This window comes from Mus musculus, chromosome 1 (assembly GCF_000001635.26).
Source record: "Mus musculus strain C57BL/6J chromosome 1, GRCm38.p6 C57BL/6J".
Taxonomy (NCBI): domain Eukaryota; kingdom Metazoa; phylum Chordata; class Mammalia; order Rodentia; family Muridae; genus Mus; species Mus musculus.
In genome coordinates this window covers 136,465,605-136,483,856 of record NC_000067.6, presented here as the reverse complement: position 1 = coordinate 136,483,856, position 18,252 = coordinate 136,465,605, and the positions used below count along the sequence as shown (strand labels likewise).

The 18,252-nt window shown below is 44.6% G+C and overlaps 1 protein-coding gene across 8 annotated transcripts in view; it reads right to left on the bottom strand.

Moving 5' to 3' along the window:
- Kif14 (kinesin family member 14) overlaps window positions 1-17,556 on the bottom strand; it is an 89,638-nt gene extending 72,082 nt beyond the window's left edge. For 6 of the 8 annotated variants that reach the window (XM_011248046.2, XM_011248039.2, XM_011248040.2 and 3 more), the window contains exons 1-10: window positions 17,459-17,556; window positions 14,683-16,009; window positions 12,283-12,537; window positions 10,385-10,472; window positions 7,419-7,517; window positions 5,446-5,498; window positions 4,683-4,713; window positions 3,942-4,049; window positions 1,353-1,469; window positions 818-933 (exon numbers count right to left, since the gene is read on the bottom strand). In XM_011248046.2, coding sequence (XP_011246348.1) covers window positions 818-933; window positions 1,353-1,469; window positions 3,942-4,049; window positions 4,683-4,713; window positions 5,446-5,498; window positions 7,419-7,517; window positions 10,385-10,472; window positions 12,283-12,537; window positions 14,683-15,899 — 2,084 coding nt within the window. In that variant the 5' untranslated portion in view covers window positions 15,900-16,009; window positions 17,459-17,556. Of the gene's footprint in view, window positions 1-817; window positions 934-1,352; window positions 1,470-3,941; window positions 4,050-4,682; window positions 4,714-5,445; window positions 5,499-7,418; window positions 7,518-10,384; window positions 10,473-12,282; window positions 12,538-14,682; window positions 16,010-17,210 lie in introns of those variants that run through there. The other 2 variants (XM_006529730.3, NM_001287179.2) reach the window with 2 other exon arrangements.
- Window positions 17,557-18,252: the final 696 nt, after the last annotated feature.

Below are 18,252 nucleotides of genomic sequence, written 5' to 3'. Positions count from 1 at the left end.
ATTCTCCCATCCCAACCCACCATAGCTTACACAGTTCTTCTTCAGGGGCTGGAGAGATGCTTAGTGGGTGAAGTGTTTGCAATGCAAGCATGAAGACCTGAGCTCAGGGCCCCAGAACCCACATAAGAGTTGGGTATGGTAGCACAGACTTTGGTGGTTTGAATAAGCCATAGGCTTATATGTCTGAATGCTTAGTCTTACTTGGTGAAAGGCACTATTTGGTAAGGTTTAGATGTGACCCTGTTGGAGGAGGTGCGTCACTGGTGGTGGGCTCTGAAGTTTCAAAAGCCCACGCCATTCTGGTTAGCTCTCCCTCTCTTCCTCCTTCTCTCTGTCCTCCTCCCCTTCCTTCTGCCTCATGGCTGTGGATCAGATGCAAGCTCTCAGCTACCACGTCAGCTCCATGCCTGCCCTGCCTGCTGCTTATCTCCGCACTATGGTCATGATAGATCTCTCTCTCTCTTTCTCTCTCCCTAATTTTTTTTTCCTAAGTTGCCTTGGTCATAGTGTTTTGTCACAGCAATAGAACAGTAACTAAGACACCCACCTAGACCCCCAGTGCTGGCGGACAAGGTGGACCCCAAAGACTAGCCAGCCATTCAAACCAGAGCATTGAGCTCCAGATTCAGTGAGAGATCTTGTTTCAAAAAATCAGTTGGAAAAAGAATCAAAGACTCCTAGACTCGACCCCTGACTTCTACGTGTACATACACAGGCAAGCATGCCTGCACACATATGTGCACAAACACGGATACACCACAAACATACACCACAACCAAAGCCAAATGCAGTTACTTATGCTTTGAAAGATACTTGCCATGTAAGAGTGGATTCCCGATATGGAATAAAAACCCTCTTTCCGTTTGCTTGCTCGGAGAGTGCAGATATGACCTTCCCCAAAGTCAGCAAGGACTTGTTAATGCTCACACCTTCCTGTGCGTGAGATTCAAAATGATTAGTTTTCTTAACTTCTCAGCAACAAATTTATTCACAATATATACCTTTCTCCTCATACAATTACTGAGTAAATACTTTCCTCCATAAACTATTGACATTTTTATGACTCAACATTTTCTTTGAAACTTAACCCCAATGCAGTGTGTGAACCACAGCAGTCTGTACTAAAGATAAAGACGCTTTTGTTGTTGTTAAGTATATTCAATGTGCACTTTCTTAAAAACAATGTCCTCAGAGTGAGTTTCAGCATCAGGAGAAGAGTGGGGGGGGGATGCTGGGTGCACCTGTGGTCCCCGCTACGATGGGGCCTGAGGCAGGAGGGTCGCTCAGCAACACAGTGCGACCCTGACCCACAGCAGAGAGGCAGAGACAAGTGCCTGCACACGCCATCTTACCTTCAGTCGCTGCCCACTCGAGTGGGCGGTGGAGCAGCGCTCACTGCCGGCCAGGTCCACAAGGTTGATGCGGCTCGTGATCCTGTGGTCATGTTCCTCTCCCTCCACCACCTCTGTCTACAGCAGCATCGCGGGAGAGGGTTGAGGAGTTTGTAAACGATAGGTCATCAATGTAAGCCTTAAAAGGCAAGCTAGCTAAGTTACAATTGTTTTAAAACATTTATTTCTTTATTGTGTATACAGTGGTCTGTCTGCATGTGTACTTCCATGCCAGAAGAGGGCCTCAGATCTCATCACAGATGGTTGTGAGCTGCCATGTGGTTGCTGGGAATTGAATTCAGGACTTGTGGAGGAACATCTAGTATTCTTAGCCTCTGAGCCATCTCTCCAGACCCCAAATTATTTCTTTTTAAAACCACCTCTTACTGTGTAGATACATATGATACATACTGAACAGCACTTCGATTGTGACAAATATAAAAAAAAAAAAAGCTTACTTTAAAGGAACAAAAGTCGTAACGACATAGTTATGTTAAGCAAACTATGAATGGAGAAATATTGATTATCTCAGCAGTATAATAAAAAACATTTCAAATCACTATAAATGTTTAACAGCAGAGAAAATCCAATTATAATAGAATAAAACTTTAAAAATTAACTCTACAAAGAATTTCTGTGCACATGATTGTTAAAAGTTTTGTGAAATCTGATTGTGATCATAACCAACTGAAAGATTATATACCAAAATGTTTATAGAGGAGCTGGGCATGGTGGCACATGCCTTTAATCCCAGCACTCGGGAGGCAGAGGTGGGTAGATTTCTGAGTTCGAGGCCAGCCTGGTCTACAGAGTGAGTTCCAGGACAGCCAGGGCTACACAGAGAAACTCTGTCTCAAAAACCCAAAAAAAAAAAAAAAAAAAAAAAAAAAAATCTATTACTCTTTCTGTATTTCTGCATGCATATGTATCTGTGCATGGGTACCCGTGTATGAATGTTCATGCATGTGTATACACACACACACACACACAGACCAGGAGACTAAGTGAGGTGTTTCTCTTCAGAAGCCATCTGTCCCACCTTACCCACCATGTAGCCCAGGTTGGCTGGACAGCGAGCTGGGGGTCTGCCAGTCTGGGCCTCTGCAGCGCTGAGACTGCAAGCCTGTGCTCAGCACCTTGACAAGGATCTGAGTGTGGAACTCAGATCGTTACGCTTGCGCTGCAGGTCCGAGCTGCTGTGCCCGACACCTTAACATGGATCTTTAAGCGCTTCCCTGCCTTACCTCCCCAGTCTTAAAAGCCTCCCATTTCCTAACGTCTTTCCAAGTATCCTAAAATTGCTGTATATTGTCATACATTGCTATACTTTTATCAATGATATGATAAATTGTTAGTCATCTACTTTTGATAATATAAATTAATGGTCCTGGTTTTTTTGTTAAAAAAATGTTAAAATCCTATATTGTTATACATAACAAGTCAATAAAAGTTAATGTGACATTTCCTAAAATCTATTCACATGTATAACAAAATATCTATATATTTACTTTTAGATTTACAGAGTAAATAAGACAAACACAAAACAAACACATTCACTCTTATCTATGAAAGTCTCCACCACCAACAGAAGACTTGCATGTGGGACACAGGACTCAGGATCTTAACCTGAGCTGAGCTGAAGCTGCCAGGGGAGGGAAACAACAATAGTCCTACACAGCCATGGCGCCTATGAGCCCCACCCATCACCAGCAAGCCAGAGATCACTAACGATGCAATAGTCCATCACAGAAAGCGAGAGATCACTAACAGTGCAATAGTGGCGCTCATAACCACAGTTTGTAACCAACAGCTGTCTAATAGACCCCACTCAACAGAAGGGGAACCATGCCTGCAAACCCAGCCAATTACCCAGGGGTAATGAGGTCGTGGATCTTAAAGGAGAACCTTTACCACTTTACTAAGTAGCATAACTCCTAACTGTATTTTAAATATGTATCCTTATATACACAGGTAAATGTGGCTTCTCTTTGATGAGAGACCCTTACAGAAAGCAGAGACAACTGCTCACAGGGTGCCGGCCCCAACAGGTACGTGTGCCACACACACACCTGCACTTAAGACTGAGGGAAATCTTGGAAGAGGAGGCAGAAAGGCTGTAAGAGTTGGAGGACCAGGAGACCTGCTGTGAAATTTTGTCTCCATATTGTCTCAATGGTACAGCTACCTAAACAAGACCTGAGCAGGGACAATACCAAGAGACATGCCAATCTAGAAAGGAAAAAACCCTTCCGGGACTCTACCGCTAGACTACAGGCAACTGAGGCCTGCCGAGAGGGGCAGCAGCAGTCTTCTTCAGGGATAAGACCCGTAAGTGTCTATTCAATACCACGGGGCCAGCCCTGAGATCATATACACACAAACAAGTTGAGTAATGTGTGTGTGTGCGTAAAATAACAATTACAGGAAAAGAGGTCATGCATTTGAGAAGGAGGAAGGGGGCAGCCTGGGAGAGACTGGAGGATGGAAGGGAGGTAAATAATGTAATTATATTTTAACTAAAAAGTGAAATTGAGTTACAATAAAAAATACCTTGGTCTGTGTCATCACCAGGGTGAACACAGAATGAGACCGGGAGCTTTTATCGTTCATGCCGGTGGCCGCCGTGGCTCTCTGTTTATTTCCCAGTTCCAGCCAGCTCTAGTAAGAAAGAAGCAGGCCAGGCGGGCCTACGGTGACTCACTCAAAAAGATTAAGTAACAGAAAAGCAAGCACAGTTGATGGTCACATACATTTGTAACTTACACACATGCTTAGGTAACTTATAGAAAGAAATGATCTTTTAACGATTTGCGTGGCCGTTGCCACTTTTGGTTTTTGCTCTACTTGTTTCTTTCACAGACGCGTGCTCCAGGGTACCCTTCAGAATCTTGCTGGCCAGGCAGAGCTGGCGCACACCGTTAATACCTGCTCTCAGGAGGCAGAGGCAGGCAGATCTCTCTGAGTTCGAGGCCAGCCTGGTCTACAGAGCAAGATCCAGGATTGCCAGAATTACACAGTGAAACCCTGTTTCAAAAAAAGAGGAAATCTCTCTCTCTCTCTCTCTCTCTCCCTCCCTCCCTCCCTCCCTCTCTCTCTCTGTAATCTCCTACAGTGACAGGATGTGCAGTATTTTAGCTGAGAAACCCGCTAGTTTAGCTAAAACTTAACGTGCACGTTCAGTTCACAAGATTTCCCCTTCACTCGCGCCAACAATTTAGGGAAAACAGTCTCATCAATGTTTATCGTTGCACTCTATCTAGTTAAAACGAGATAAAATAGAACCAATCTTACCTGAATATCAGAGTAAGAACTCACAACATTCCTGTTTTTTAAGAAGTAAAAAGAAAAAAACAATTTTACTAATGATTTTATTCTTGCTCAATAATTTAATAATCTTTTAATAATTACTGACAATCAATAATGAAACAATTCACAAATATTATCACACTAACTCTCCCTTATGTCACTCCTTAAAAGTCAGGAAATATGATAACGCTTTAAGTTTTACCAGAAATTACGACTTTTTTCCCTACTAAAAAACTTGGAATCTTAACATTATAATATTCTATTTCGTAACACCAAAATACATATCAACTCATATGTACATGTAAAATATGCATGCTACTGAACAGAGCTGAACTTATATCGAGCCATTTTCCTTTTCCCTAATGAAAAGCGCTAGAATGCAGGAAGAGAGTCAGTGACTCCCGGCAGGGGTGAAACTCCTCACTTAGCCTCTTAAAGTAACAGGGTAAAAACGTGAGTTGTAAAGACTCTAAGGTGATGGGGGGAGGGGCCGGGGGGGGGGAGGGGGTGTGCGGGGAGATGAGAGTAGGAAGCAAAAGGACATTTATAGTCAGATGAGTCAATAGCTGGTGTCAGAGACTTGCGGGCATTTTGAAAGATACAATACAAGAACAAAGAACTAAGAGCCCGCTTGGACTGATGGGAGAGAAGCGTGAGGATACAGGCTTCAAAGCTGGGATGCAAACGCAGTGTGGTAAGGATGCTCTCTGAATGCTGCTCTCCCTCACGCTGGCGAGTGGACACTTACATTGACAGGCCTTCAACATACGGTCCAGAAACAGGGTGCTCCCTCGCGCGCAGCTGGGGGGAGACATTGCAGCGTTAAGAATGTGACAGAGATTTAGTAGAAAATACAATTCTGAATTTCCTTTTAACTCAAGTTTGAGATAGAGACCTGTCTTTACTCTATCCAGAAAGAAATGAAGGTTCTCACGAGATGTGCGAGACACTAAGAAACGTCCTCACCAGAAATGCTTTAGCTGGGGAAGTGGAGGCACCAGGCTCTCTGGGGCTTACTGACTAAGCTAATCTAGCCTAACTGCCGAGCTCTGGGCCAATGGGACAGCCTGCCTCAAGGGTAGACGATGTTCTGATGACATCGGAGGCTGGCCTCTGGCCTCCACACACAGCAGACACACATGCATGTGTGGCCCCCTCCATACACACATGCATTTTAAAACATCAAATCCATTGAAATACATATTCTATAAGAACACCGTTTTTAAAACATCCATTTTTTTGGCCCACAGACTATTAGACATTCTGAATGTGATTCATGTAGTCTTAATAAATCGTAGGGCAAATATTTTATTTTTAACTTTTAGACAACATCTGATTAAAATTTGTTTTTTGTTTTTGAGGCAGGGTTTCTTTGTATAGACCTGGCTGTCCTGGAACTCGCTCTGTAGACCAATTAGCCTTGAGCTCAGAGATCCATCTGCCTCCCAAGCGCTGGGATTAAAGGTGTGCACTGCCACGCCCTGCTGCTTGCTAAAAAATTAAGAACAAGCTAAATCACAACTAATTTAATTTTCATTCGTGATGTTCAGATACTTCTAAATAATGTAGTTAAATTGGAGACTCAAAGGATTTGTTATCACATGAAAGTATTTTTGTAAAAAATGGAGCCATGTTTGAAAGATCCTGAAAGAATGCAAAAGGTCACAGAAGCCCTGAAGTTGGCAAAATAGATTTCATTGTTAGCAGAACTAGAGCTTCACTGATTTAGAAAAATAGAGGTGCACAATGCTCTGGTCGCTCCTTGAACCCGTTGTTGCCAATGTTCTGACCATTCCTTGAACCCAGGTGTGTGCCCACTGCTGCACCTCACTGCCAGGTATTTGTGATATTGGTTGCTGGGATAGAGTAGGAAAATCTCCCCAGCAACCACAGTCGAGGCCAATCCAGAGTTGCTGCACCTTCATTAGACTCCTTCCTTGTTTCCCTCCCATACCCATTTCTTGACAAATCAATCATTTTAGAATAGACATTGTTTAGATCTGGAAATCCTCCTACTCCCTCCTTCTCCTTTCCCCCTTGAGGACCTATAAAAACTGGGCCCCCTTTCCCCTTGGGGTCGACTCCTCTACCCCTGCATGGGATATGAGTCATCTCCAGAGCTCTGGCTTTCCCCAAATAAAGCCTCATGTGGTTTGCATCAAGTTTGGTCTCTCGTGAATTCTTGGGGGTCCGCTATTATCCCGAAGCTTGAGCGAGGGGCTCCTCTTGGGGTCTTTAATGTTCTCAAGGGATCTCACAAATGTATGTAGTAACATACATAGAAATAAAAACAAATGATAAACAGGGGCAGACGGCCCAGCAGGCAAAGGCGCCTGCCCCCAGCCTGATGACCTGAGCTGATTCTGAGGAGAGAATCCACACTGGAAGGAGAGAGTAGTCTCCATGAGCCTGTCCTCCTGTCCCTAATCACCTACCGCCACACATGCGCACGCATCTACACACACACACACACAAATACATGCACGCACATGTGCACATACACACACACACACTTTTGAAAATGATTTAAGGACAGGAGAGGCAGCTCGCTCAGCAGGGAAGGGCACTTGCCAGCAAGCCTGATGACCTGAGTTCTATCCCTGGGGTCCTCATGATAGGAGAGAAGGGGTCCCAGCCGAGTCGTCCATCCCTCCCCATGCATGTGCCACCCTTCCCCGTAAACAAATAAATAAACGTAGGAAAAATTATTTAAAATCTTACTGGTTGTTTCCTCTGCCCATTTTCACCTTTACAAACCAGAAGATCATGAATTTTTTCATTATAAACTTCAAAGAAGCTCATTTCAAGATGGTAGCTGACCTGGAAAGAATAGAAACAAAGTGTCCAATTTACTTAATCCTTGCATCATTGCAAATCATATGTCTAATACAGATCCGGATCCAGAATCTATTGAAGGACTCTTACTGCCAATGTAAAACACATAATTAAAAATCAGGCAAAGAGCTTGAACAGAGATTTCTCTGAGAAACACTATAACTGGTAGATAAGCACAGATCAATATCACCTGTCAGCAGGGAGATGCCAATCAAAACCGTGCTGAGAAAGCATTTCATACCCATGAGGACAATAAATGAGGCTGGCGTGGTGGCTCAGCAGTTAAGAGCATTTGCTGCATTTGATTCAGTTCCCAGCACCAACATGACCTTTACCTCCCATTAGACTGAATTCAACGTCCTCCTCTGGCCTCGGAGGGCACCAGTACATGTAGGCAAACACTCAGACACATAAAATAAAAACAATTTTTGGGAGGAATATAAAATGGCAATGCCACTGTGGGAAAAAAGTTCCTCAAAGGTTAAGCACAAATTTAGCTCAGGGCTCACATTTTTACTCTGACAGAATACTGAGTATTCCAATGTAAATTTGTGTAGCAGTGTCAGATATAAACAGCCTGTGGTATTATTATCCAGTCGCAGAAAGGAATAAAGTTCTGACTAATACTTGCTGAAACAGGGCTCCGACAAACAACACCAAGTAAAAGAAGCCAGACACATGGGTTACACATTACATGATTCTATTTATGTGAAAATTTCAAAGCAAACAAAATCAGAGACTGAAGCAGATGAGTAACTGCCTGAGTTTGGAAGAAGTAGCAATGGGACATGACAATTTATTATGTTCAAAGTCTTCTTTGGGGGCAACGGAAATTTTTTGGAACTACATAGAGATTGCATTAAGAAGAGCCGGGCGGTGGTGGCACACGCCTTTAATCCCAGCACTCGGGAGGCAGAGGCAGGCGGATTTCTGAGTTCGAGGCCAGCCTGGTCTGCAAAGTGAGTTCCAGGACAGCCAGGGCTATACAGAGAAACCCTGTCTCAAAAAACCAAAAAAAAAAAAAAAAAAAAAAGAAAAAGAAAAAGAATTTACCAGTAGAAGCTGTGGGGCAATGATGGCACATGCCTTTAATTCCAGGAGGCAGAGACAGGTGGACCTCTATAAATTCGAGGCCAGCCTGGTCTACAGAGCAAGTTCCAGAACTGTTAGGGTTGCACAGTGAAACCCTGGCCCAGGGCAAAAAAAACAAAAAACAAAGGAAGAATCTGCCCCTTGGGCCTGGGAGGAGGGCCAGCAGGCAAGGGATCAGTGCCTAGCCTGAGGACCTGAGCTTGATCTTGGGGACCCACATAGTAGAACAAGGAACAGATTCCTACAAGCTGCCTTCTGAGCCCCAGGAGCACCCTGTGACACATCTGCCCCACAATGAATAAAGATAATCTTAAAAACTGCACCACTAAACCGTACACTTTGAAATGGTTAATGTTCTATATATTTAATCTCCATAAAGCAAGTTTTTCTTCTAAAGTTCTAACAAGTTAACTTCTAGATAAAGTTCAGTTCAAATCTGTACATATTTTAAGCACTTATCAACCATGTGTATGGCTTTAGTGTATTGCTAAGGATGTAAAGAAATGAGGTACAAGGCCTTGCCTGCGCTGAGAAATCCAGATACTCTCCAGTAGAAAATGGATTGTCAAAGGAATGGGAGAAAGCCTTTGCCAGCCATACATCTGACAGACAGTTCGTGTATAGAACATATATGGAGCTTAAAAAAATTAAACCAAGACAGTGAACAGCCTGACTTTAAAAAAAAAGTCTACGGAACTGGACAGACAGTTCTCATGAGAAAGGACACCAACGTTCTTTCTTTTAAGTGTGATATACAATTAGACATCAAGGAAATGCAAAAAATTAATCTTTCATCTCACAAAGACAACAAGTGCTGGCAGGGATGCAGAGAGACAGGACCCCTTACTGCTTGTTGGTGGGAGTGTGGACTGGTGGAGCCACCACGGAAATCAGTGTGGAGGTTTCTCAAAAAGCCAAAAATGCAGCCAGGCATGGGGGGCTCATGCCTTTAATCATGGCACTAAGGGGGCAGAGGCAGGTGGGCCTCTTTGAGGCAGCCTGTTCTACAGAGAAAGTTCCAGATAGCAAAAGCCTACATGGTATAGAAAGAATCTCTTTTGTGTTGTATGGAAACATCACCTGTCAATAAAAAGCTGACAGCCTATTAGTGGAGGCAGGAATAGGAGGTGGGAGTTCCGGTGGTGAGAGCGTTCCTGGGATAGGGTCAGAGGCAGGAACAGATTTGCCTCAAACTCACATGGCAGACTAGTTTAAACAGGATAATTAAGTTACGAGCTAGTCTGGCTTGGCACATTTCACCAGTGGAGAAATAACTTAGCAGTAGCATGGCTACAAAGGCATGGCTTTTAAAGCTGAGTCAGGGTTCCTACTCTGGCTTCAGGACCCTGCAGTGTTTAGCTAAGTCTGTGCACCTAATTGTCTGTAGAGATACACAAACAGGTACATAGCTACCTTCTTGTAAATTACACAGCACAGAAGGAGAGAAACAAAGGAGCCAGGCCTGGCAGTGCACACATGGGAGTCCCAGCACTCAGGAGGAGGCCGGGGCAGAAGAACTGAGAATACAAGGGCAGCCTGAGCTACAGACCAGAACACAGGAGCAGAAGGTGGGCCTACCACTGTCCCCCAGCCTACCCCACCCCACCCCTCCCCCAGGCAGAACTGCTTCTGCCTCGGGAACCTCCTTCCCTCTTCCTGTCCATCCACACAAAAGCAGCAAGATCTGGAAATGAGAACGCCATCTTTTAGACTTTGCGATGGGTCTGGGTGGTCACGACTGTGACTGAATTTGAGCATACCTCTGAGGTTTGTTTTTTGGCTATTTGAGCAAAGAGATCTTCACAGAATCTAGGAATTATTCCTGGTTCTTCATTAAGCCCCATCATCCTAGAAATAAATTGTAAACAGGAAGGAAGCAACATTGATTAGTTTGGAAATCTTAAAAAACTCATTTGGGGAAAAAAGGGAAGGGAATAGAGAACCCGGAAACCGAGACCCATCACTAGTACCTATGACTCTAGGCTCAGGAACCAAACCTGCCTCATCGAAGCCTTACTTCAAGCCAGGGTCTCACACAGCCACCCAGCTGGCTTCTACTTCTTTTTTCAGGGCACGGGAGTAGGGCTGGGGATTGAACCTGGAATCTCACATATTCTAGGCAAGTGCTCTACCACTAGGCTACAGCCCAGGCAGGTCTTGAACTTGACTCTCCTGCCTCTGCCTCCCACATTTTGAGATTACAGGTATGAACCACCATGCCCAGATTTTATGTTTCTGAGTTAGCCCTCTGACCTCCTATGGGACACTAAACCCCACTAAACCTCAATTCAGTCCTTAAGTGGGAATGTCAGAAGTCCACAGTGGGAAGGGTTACTGTGAGAGAACAGGCGAGGACTTCCTTCTGAGCACCTCTCTCCAAACCCTCCTGCTTATAGCTTTAATAAGACCCTACTTTAGGAAAATAAAACCAGGTACTTGTATATGACCAAAACTTCTAGTCAAGTATTTATCCAGTAATTTCACAGTTGCTCATACTGGTTAATATAAAAAAGATTGAGGTGTCTTGATCTACTAAACATGAGAGAGACCAAGATATCTTACTATCAGTTCCTAGTATACACACACACACACACACACACACACACACACACACGCATGCATACATAAATCATCTTTGATATGATTTCAGTTTACAAAAGAAATAAAAGTTATGCCAGGCAGTGGTGGCGCACGCCTTTAATAATAGCACTTGGGAGGCAGAGGCAGGTGGATTTCTGAGTTCGAGGCCAGCCTGGTCTACACAGAGAAAGCCTGTTTCAAAAAAAGAAAACAGCAACAACAAAAAAGAAATACAAGTTAGAACTAGAGAATTGGCTCAGTGGTTAAGAGCACTGGCTGCCCTTCTAGAAGACCTGAATTTAATTCCCAGAACCTAAAGGATGGCTCACAACCATCTGTAACTCCAATTCCAGGGAATCTGACACCTTCTTCTGGCCTCCTCAGGCACCTAGTATGCATGTGGTCCATATGTATGCAGGCAAAACACTCATACATATAGAAAACAAAATTAGCTAATCATGGATGGCTCACACCTTAAATCCCAGCACTTGGGAGGCAGAGGTAGGCAGATCTCTGTGAATTCGAGGCCAGCCTGGTCTACAAAGCAAGTTCAGGACAGCCAGGGCTACAAAGAGAAACCCTGTCTCAGATAGATAGATAGACAGTCAGACAGACAGACAGAAACATAAGTTATAGCAAAACAGAGACAATTACATTTACAAGGTAAATTATCTCATGTGTAAACGAGAGCCTAGAGAGCCAAGTGTGTGCTTATATCTAGATCTAGTCTAGGACAGCGGATGAGACGTGAGCCCAAATCTGCATGATGTCAAAACTATAATCTTGGGACAGCAAGGTAAGCCTGCTGACCTAAGGTCAATTCCCAGAACCTGAAGGCAGAAGGAAAGACCCACCTTCGCAAAGCTGTCCTCTGCCCTCCACAAACAGGCACATGTACCTATGCATAAAACATCACAGCACACACACAATAGTTTGTAAATTTTAATAAAACAACAGTGGTATTCTTTCTACAACCATGAGGTTTCTGACGAAAGAAAACATAAACGTGTTTAGTTAGTTATAAGACCGATATTACTTATAAACGTGTTTAGTTAGTCATATGACCAATATTACTTACGTATAGGACTTTCCAGAGCCAGTCTGGCCATAAGCAAAGAGACAGGTGTTATAGCCTTCAAAAGCTCTGTCCAGGAGTGGTGCAGCTAGTGTCTCATATACAGTTGTCTGGCTGGCATAGCCAGGGTGACATTCATCAAAAGACCAAAAGGAAACATCGTAAATAAAAGAGTAAACTTGTTTCATATCGGGATGCTCCACAGTTATCTCTTCCCCATTGGTGAAGACAACCTGGGATGCTTTCTCAGTCTTCTCTCTATGAAAAGAAGCAGCGAGAGAAAAGTCAAGGCCCTCTCACTCCTCTGAGTGCCATCTCCACAGAGTACCAGAAAGGCCTCTCTAAGCTTAAGGGGACAAATTTGTCCTTGGGGACAAATTCCTGAGCTTGATGTAGAAAATGAAGAAACCAAGGTTGGAGGGTCTCCAAAGGGTATTTTCTGTTCCTTCAAGTGCAGCTACTCAAAGGGAACCGATATTTCAAATTCCTTGTCCGGAAAACCAGTGTTTAAACTTTTCTATGGAAAATGTTTAAAATGTTCCCATCCTATAGCTATGTTTTCAGTTCAAATCATGAAATGTCTTTTTTTTTTTTAAATTAAAAAAAAAAAGCATGGGGATAAAAATCTAAGGCTGGCATAAAATATAAACAGTCTTAATGAACCTGGAGGACACTGGAGTCCTCTGGATACTGTTGCCAATTGTTAATACGGGGTGGGGGTGGGGCTGGGGTGGGGTGTCCTTCCTTGCATGAGCTTCCCTCAGTTAAAACCTCCAGGCTTCATTTGCATCCTTCCACCCACTTAGAAAGTCTTCACTTAGTAGAAAACCCGCTATTGCTGGCCCAGCTGTCAGCCTCTTGCCTGAGAATCTGCTTTAAAATCTACCGTGTCCTCCAAACCATCTGTGTCATCAATCCCTCCCTTCCCCTCCCCCACCCCCTCCCTTCAACTCTTCCCAGCGGAGTCTGGAGTCTGCAGCCAGGCCCTTCCTTGGTCCTTTACTACCCCACAGTTGCAGTCACCCATCCTGGGCTTTGCTCCTCCCCTCCTGCGGCCTCTCTACCACCTCTCCCCCTTTCATGGATGTGACGCTTTTGTTAGTTTGACTTTCTTAGGACAACTCACCAGCATCTCTCTCCCTTATCACCACCACATATTTGCTTTAAAACAAAACAAAACAAAAACCTTTATATAACTTATTAACTTACCTCGAACTACTCTTTCAGTTCAAACTCTTTTAAGTTCCTTTGCTGAAATAGTGCTCACCAAATCCACTAAGTTTCCCACATACTAACAACTAAATACTTACAAGTGCCTGGCAGTGGTGGCGCACGCCTTTGCTCCCAGCACTTGGGAGGGAGGCAGAGGCAGGCGGATTTCTGAGTTCGAGGCCAGCCTGGTCTACAGAGTGAGTTCCAGGACAGCTAGGGCTACACAGAGAAACCCTGTCTCAAAAAAAGAAAGAAAAAAAAATTCTTACAAGCAATTTTATTGCACACGCATACACTCATTTATAAGTATTTTTACTTTTTTTTTTTTTTTAAAGACAGGGTTTCTCTGTGTAGCCCTGGCTTTCCTGGAACTAACTCTGTAGACCAGGCTGGCCTTGAATTTAGGGATCTGCCTGTGAGCTCTGGGACCAAAGGCCTGGCCTCCACACCCAGCTGACTTTTTAAAAGTCTTATCAATAATCTGTGACTCGCCAACTGCAATCACCTTTAAAGAAATATTCTATGCCTTCAAAATCAAGTGTGCTAAGCCTCTGCATTTATGAGCACTATGTACCAAATGCAGGTGATACGGTTGATGAATGCCATTCTAGAACATTCTCTGGGGAAGCTATGAGCTTGTGTGGCTCTTTGAAAGGAAAGAAGACATTCCCAAGCACTACAAATCAAAGATTTGAGAGGCGATTGCATGAGAGAATGAAATGACTCACTCAGGGCACCTCCCCCTGCCCCTGGCCACATTAGGTCCAGGCCTCACTCTGTAGCTTTGGCTGGCTTGGAACTTGTTTCGCAAACCAGCCTGGCTTCAAATCCAAAGATCCACCTGCCTCCTCCTCCCAAATGCTGGGATTAAAAGTGTGCACAATCCTGCCTGGCTCGGTTTCTAAAAGAGGTATGTGTTTGTGTGTGTATGCCTATATATGGGTATAAAATATAGATTTTAATTTTGTATTCTATTATAAAAATAACCAGTATAACTACAATCAAAGCCTAAACACTGGTGGGCTGAAGATGTGGCTCAATTATATCTACCTACATGGGGTCTTGGGTTCAATTCCCCGTACCAAGAGAAAATGCCAATGACTTTAAAGACACTGGCTTTCTAGAAGCAGAGTCTTACAGACACATAATGACATGGAATTCTCGGCCTGAGAGCTAACACGCCGGACGTACCTTTTGCTGAAAGGCCTCACGCGCACCGCCACGGTCACCTGACTGTTCTCTACTTTTAAGGAGTCTGGCTCTGTAAAGGTCTTCTGAACTAGACTGTTTTCTTCTGGAGGGAGTGTGCTTTCTCGTGAGCTTTCCCTTTTATTTGCAAAAAGAGAACTTTTGGGCCTCGGTTTAACTCGAGGGCTTGCAATCCTGTTTTTCAGTGTGGATAAAGCTGGGCTTTTCGGTGGAGGCAGGTCATGCCTTGGTGTCCATCTGTGTTCTGGGACACATTTTACCGGGGTCCTCGATTCTGAGCTCGCGCTTCTGAATGTACTGCCATGTTTCGGGATGTCCTTCCCATTGTTTTTCGGTGTGGATAAAGCTGGGCTTTTCGGTGGAGGCGGGTCATGCCTTGGTGTCCATCTGTGTTCTAAAACACATTTCACTGGGGTTCTTGTATCTGAGCTTCCAAATGTACCGACTTGTTTAGCAGTGTCCTTGCCAGCATTCCCACGGTGTGAGTTTCTTCCTCCTGACACTGGGGTATCAGACTTGCTCTCGGTCAGTTGCACCACTAAGTGTCCTGATCTCATAGCTTCAGTCTGACGCTGGGAACCCACAGGCGCTCTACTGTTTGTGTCCTTAACTGTCACCTTTTCATTAGAGGCACCAACGGGAGGACCTGGGTCTTTGCATCTCGTCAACCCGGTGTCGTTGGAGTCTTTCACGGAGACGACAGACGACAGGACACGGGTATCATTATTTACACCCTTTGCTTCTGTCCTCGATGCCTGGGAGGCAGAGTCACTTCCTGGGTTACCTCCCACAGGATTCAATGTCTCCCACTTTCCCACATAATCCGCTCTACCGTGCCGCCGTTGTAACCTAAGACTTGTGTCTGCTGTTCTTCTGTTTCCCAACTCACTTCCAAGTAAAGACGACTCTCTGTCCCCACAAGTAGCCCTTCTCTGGAGGCTCAGTCTCCGGGGGTCAGAGGTAACAGGAGTCTCTCTTGTTTTTTTACAGGCAGAGATAACATAAGTGCTATTTATGTCGATGGTTTTACTTCCAGCATTCACGAATGGATCATGATTCTCACACTCTGACATATCTGCCTTCAAGTGCAGTTCCAGCCGGCTGCTGTGGACGAGGCCACTGGATGCTGAAATCTTCTGTGAAGAAGAAACCTCCAGGCTTCCGATGTTGTGTCTGCTATGCGAAGTGTGTACTGACATCTTGGCAGCAAGCGATTTTTAAGAGGATGTGAAGGATCTAAGCCCTTCAGATCCTTGTCGGGGTGCTGGGCATTTTGTTCTTTTCAGTTTCCAACAAAATATCTGGCCGACTACAAAAAATGAAAAATAAAACGGTTACTACAAACTTTAAAAAGAGAGAGATCTTCCTACTACAGAAGCAAACTCTCAGAGGATGCATTGGACTAAACCACTTCCCACTGCACCTCCACACAGCCTCCTACAATCTCCACCCTCGAAGGACTTCACTTGTTATTCAACAAATATCTACTGAGGGTTCCCTTAGGAGCAAGGCACCCACAGACACTGCAGACTTCAAAGACAGGACCTCCCCATCCTTATTTCCTCAGCTTAGAAGGAGCTTACAGGTGACCTTAATCTCAACAAAGTGATTCAAGAAAGGTCAACACCTGTATGTCAGCATACTTTAAGTGCCCCCAGCTTGGAATCATAGCATCTAGTCTGATTAGTCTGCAGCAAAGTAGGTTTCTGAACACTTGTCAATGTATCCTAAATACAAGAATGCCTACAGAGGAGTTTAACACGATGTCACAAAGGAGGCTACTCTTAAGAAAGTACCACAGACATTATACACTACAAACTGCGTGTGTAGCCAGGTGTGATGGTCCGTGCCTGTGATCCCAGCCTTAGAGAGGCCGAGGTGAGAGACTGGAACTTTCAAGGCCAGCCTGACACTGTCACCGATGCCCACACCCCCTCAAGTTAGACAACTACACTATCTGTCACTTCTTCATTATACAACAAACTAGACAGGCATGCGTTTACACACATATAGGTAAATATAGGCCAACAATATCTGCCAGGCATTATCTAAAACAGAACAGTGCAAATGCCACTCTTCGTCATGCTCCTTAAATGGACGTAAACAACTCTTTAAAATTGAATTCCTGAGTCTACCTTACAAAATGTCACTGATTCAAACTATTTGGACATTGTTACAATCAAGGAACAAATTACCAGAAGCTCATTTTTAAAAGTTTGACAAAGAGACATTGTAGGAAGAAAGAAAGAGTTCGAGTATAAGCATCTCCCGCTAAACTTTCAGTGAAAATACAGAACCCTCCCAATATGAGGTGAAATTAGGGACAATATATCTTTGTCTTAGAAACTAAAAGCCATTTGCTCTTTGCATAGATCAACATGATTTTTGTTTGCAGAATTTCGGCCATCAGATCTCCAAGAGGACTGGAAGGAAGACAAGAGAAGTCGGTCACGACCACAGGCCGAGGCTCCTGGCGACTCTGGCAGTCTTGCCAGGCTGTGACAGTGTACCTGGACCCCTCCAGTTCGCCGCTCCACGCTCCGCGGCGCTGTTCTCGGCTTCCGGGTGGACAGAGCGACGCCCCGCGCCCCTTGCCCGGGACCCTCGGACTAAAGGGGACCGAGCCGCACCACCCACCCAAGCACCCCGGCCTGCTGGGCAAACACCGCAACGCTCTCAGCCCACCGGCTCGCTGGGCGAGCAACCTCAGCGCTCTCAGCTCGGAGGCGCTTCCCACTCCTAAGACCTCGACACTCACCATTCCCGGCACAGGCTCCCGTGGCTGCGGCAATTTGAATGCGCGCCTCGCTTCCTGATTGGTCGCTGGGCGTAGCGTCAAGCGCCGCGCCTTCACTCCTCCCCATCCCCGGAAGTGCAGCTTCTACCGCGAGACACACCCCGCCCTATCTCCTAGGTGACGGCCCGCCCCTCCTCTGGGCGGAATTGGAGCTCAGAGCTTGGAGCTGGGCGGTACCACCAAAGGGGCGGGCACTCACCTGAAGGGTTTTCAGGAGAAGCGACAGTGCCTCATCTATCCGATCCTTTACACGACGATCTGTAGGGAATGACCATGTGCCCCCACGTTAATTATAATAACACTCTGGTATTTCATACTCAAGTCGTTACGTGATGTCGTGGACTAAGTGTTCAGATGAATTAAAGTTTTGTTTTTTAATCCTGAATATTTTAATCAAGTATTAATGTTATGCCAGTCTGTTAATAAACTTGTGAATGATCTGACAAGTAGCAAGTGGTGTGGCTGGAAGTCCAAAGCTGTTGCGGTAAAGGTTACAATAACATTCTGAAACCTGAAAAAAGGTAATCACTAAAACCAAAGAATGATTCTAGCCAAATATTTTTCCAAATTAACAGTATGGAGATAATGGAAATGTATTCTGTAAGAGAGAAAAGGAACCCAGAAGTGCTTTAACTATATGAAAAATTACACGATAAAGTCAGTTTTTAAGATAATTTTTATTCCTTGACAATTTTTTTCTTATTGTTTTATGTATGCATAGGGTGTTTTGCTTGCAAGTAAGTCTGTACACCGTG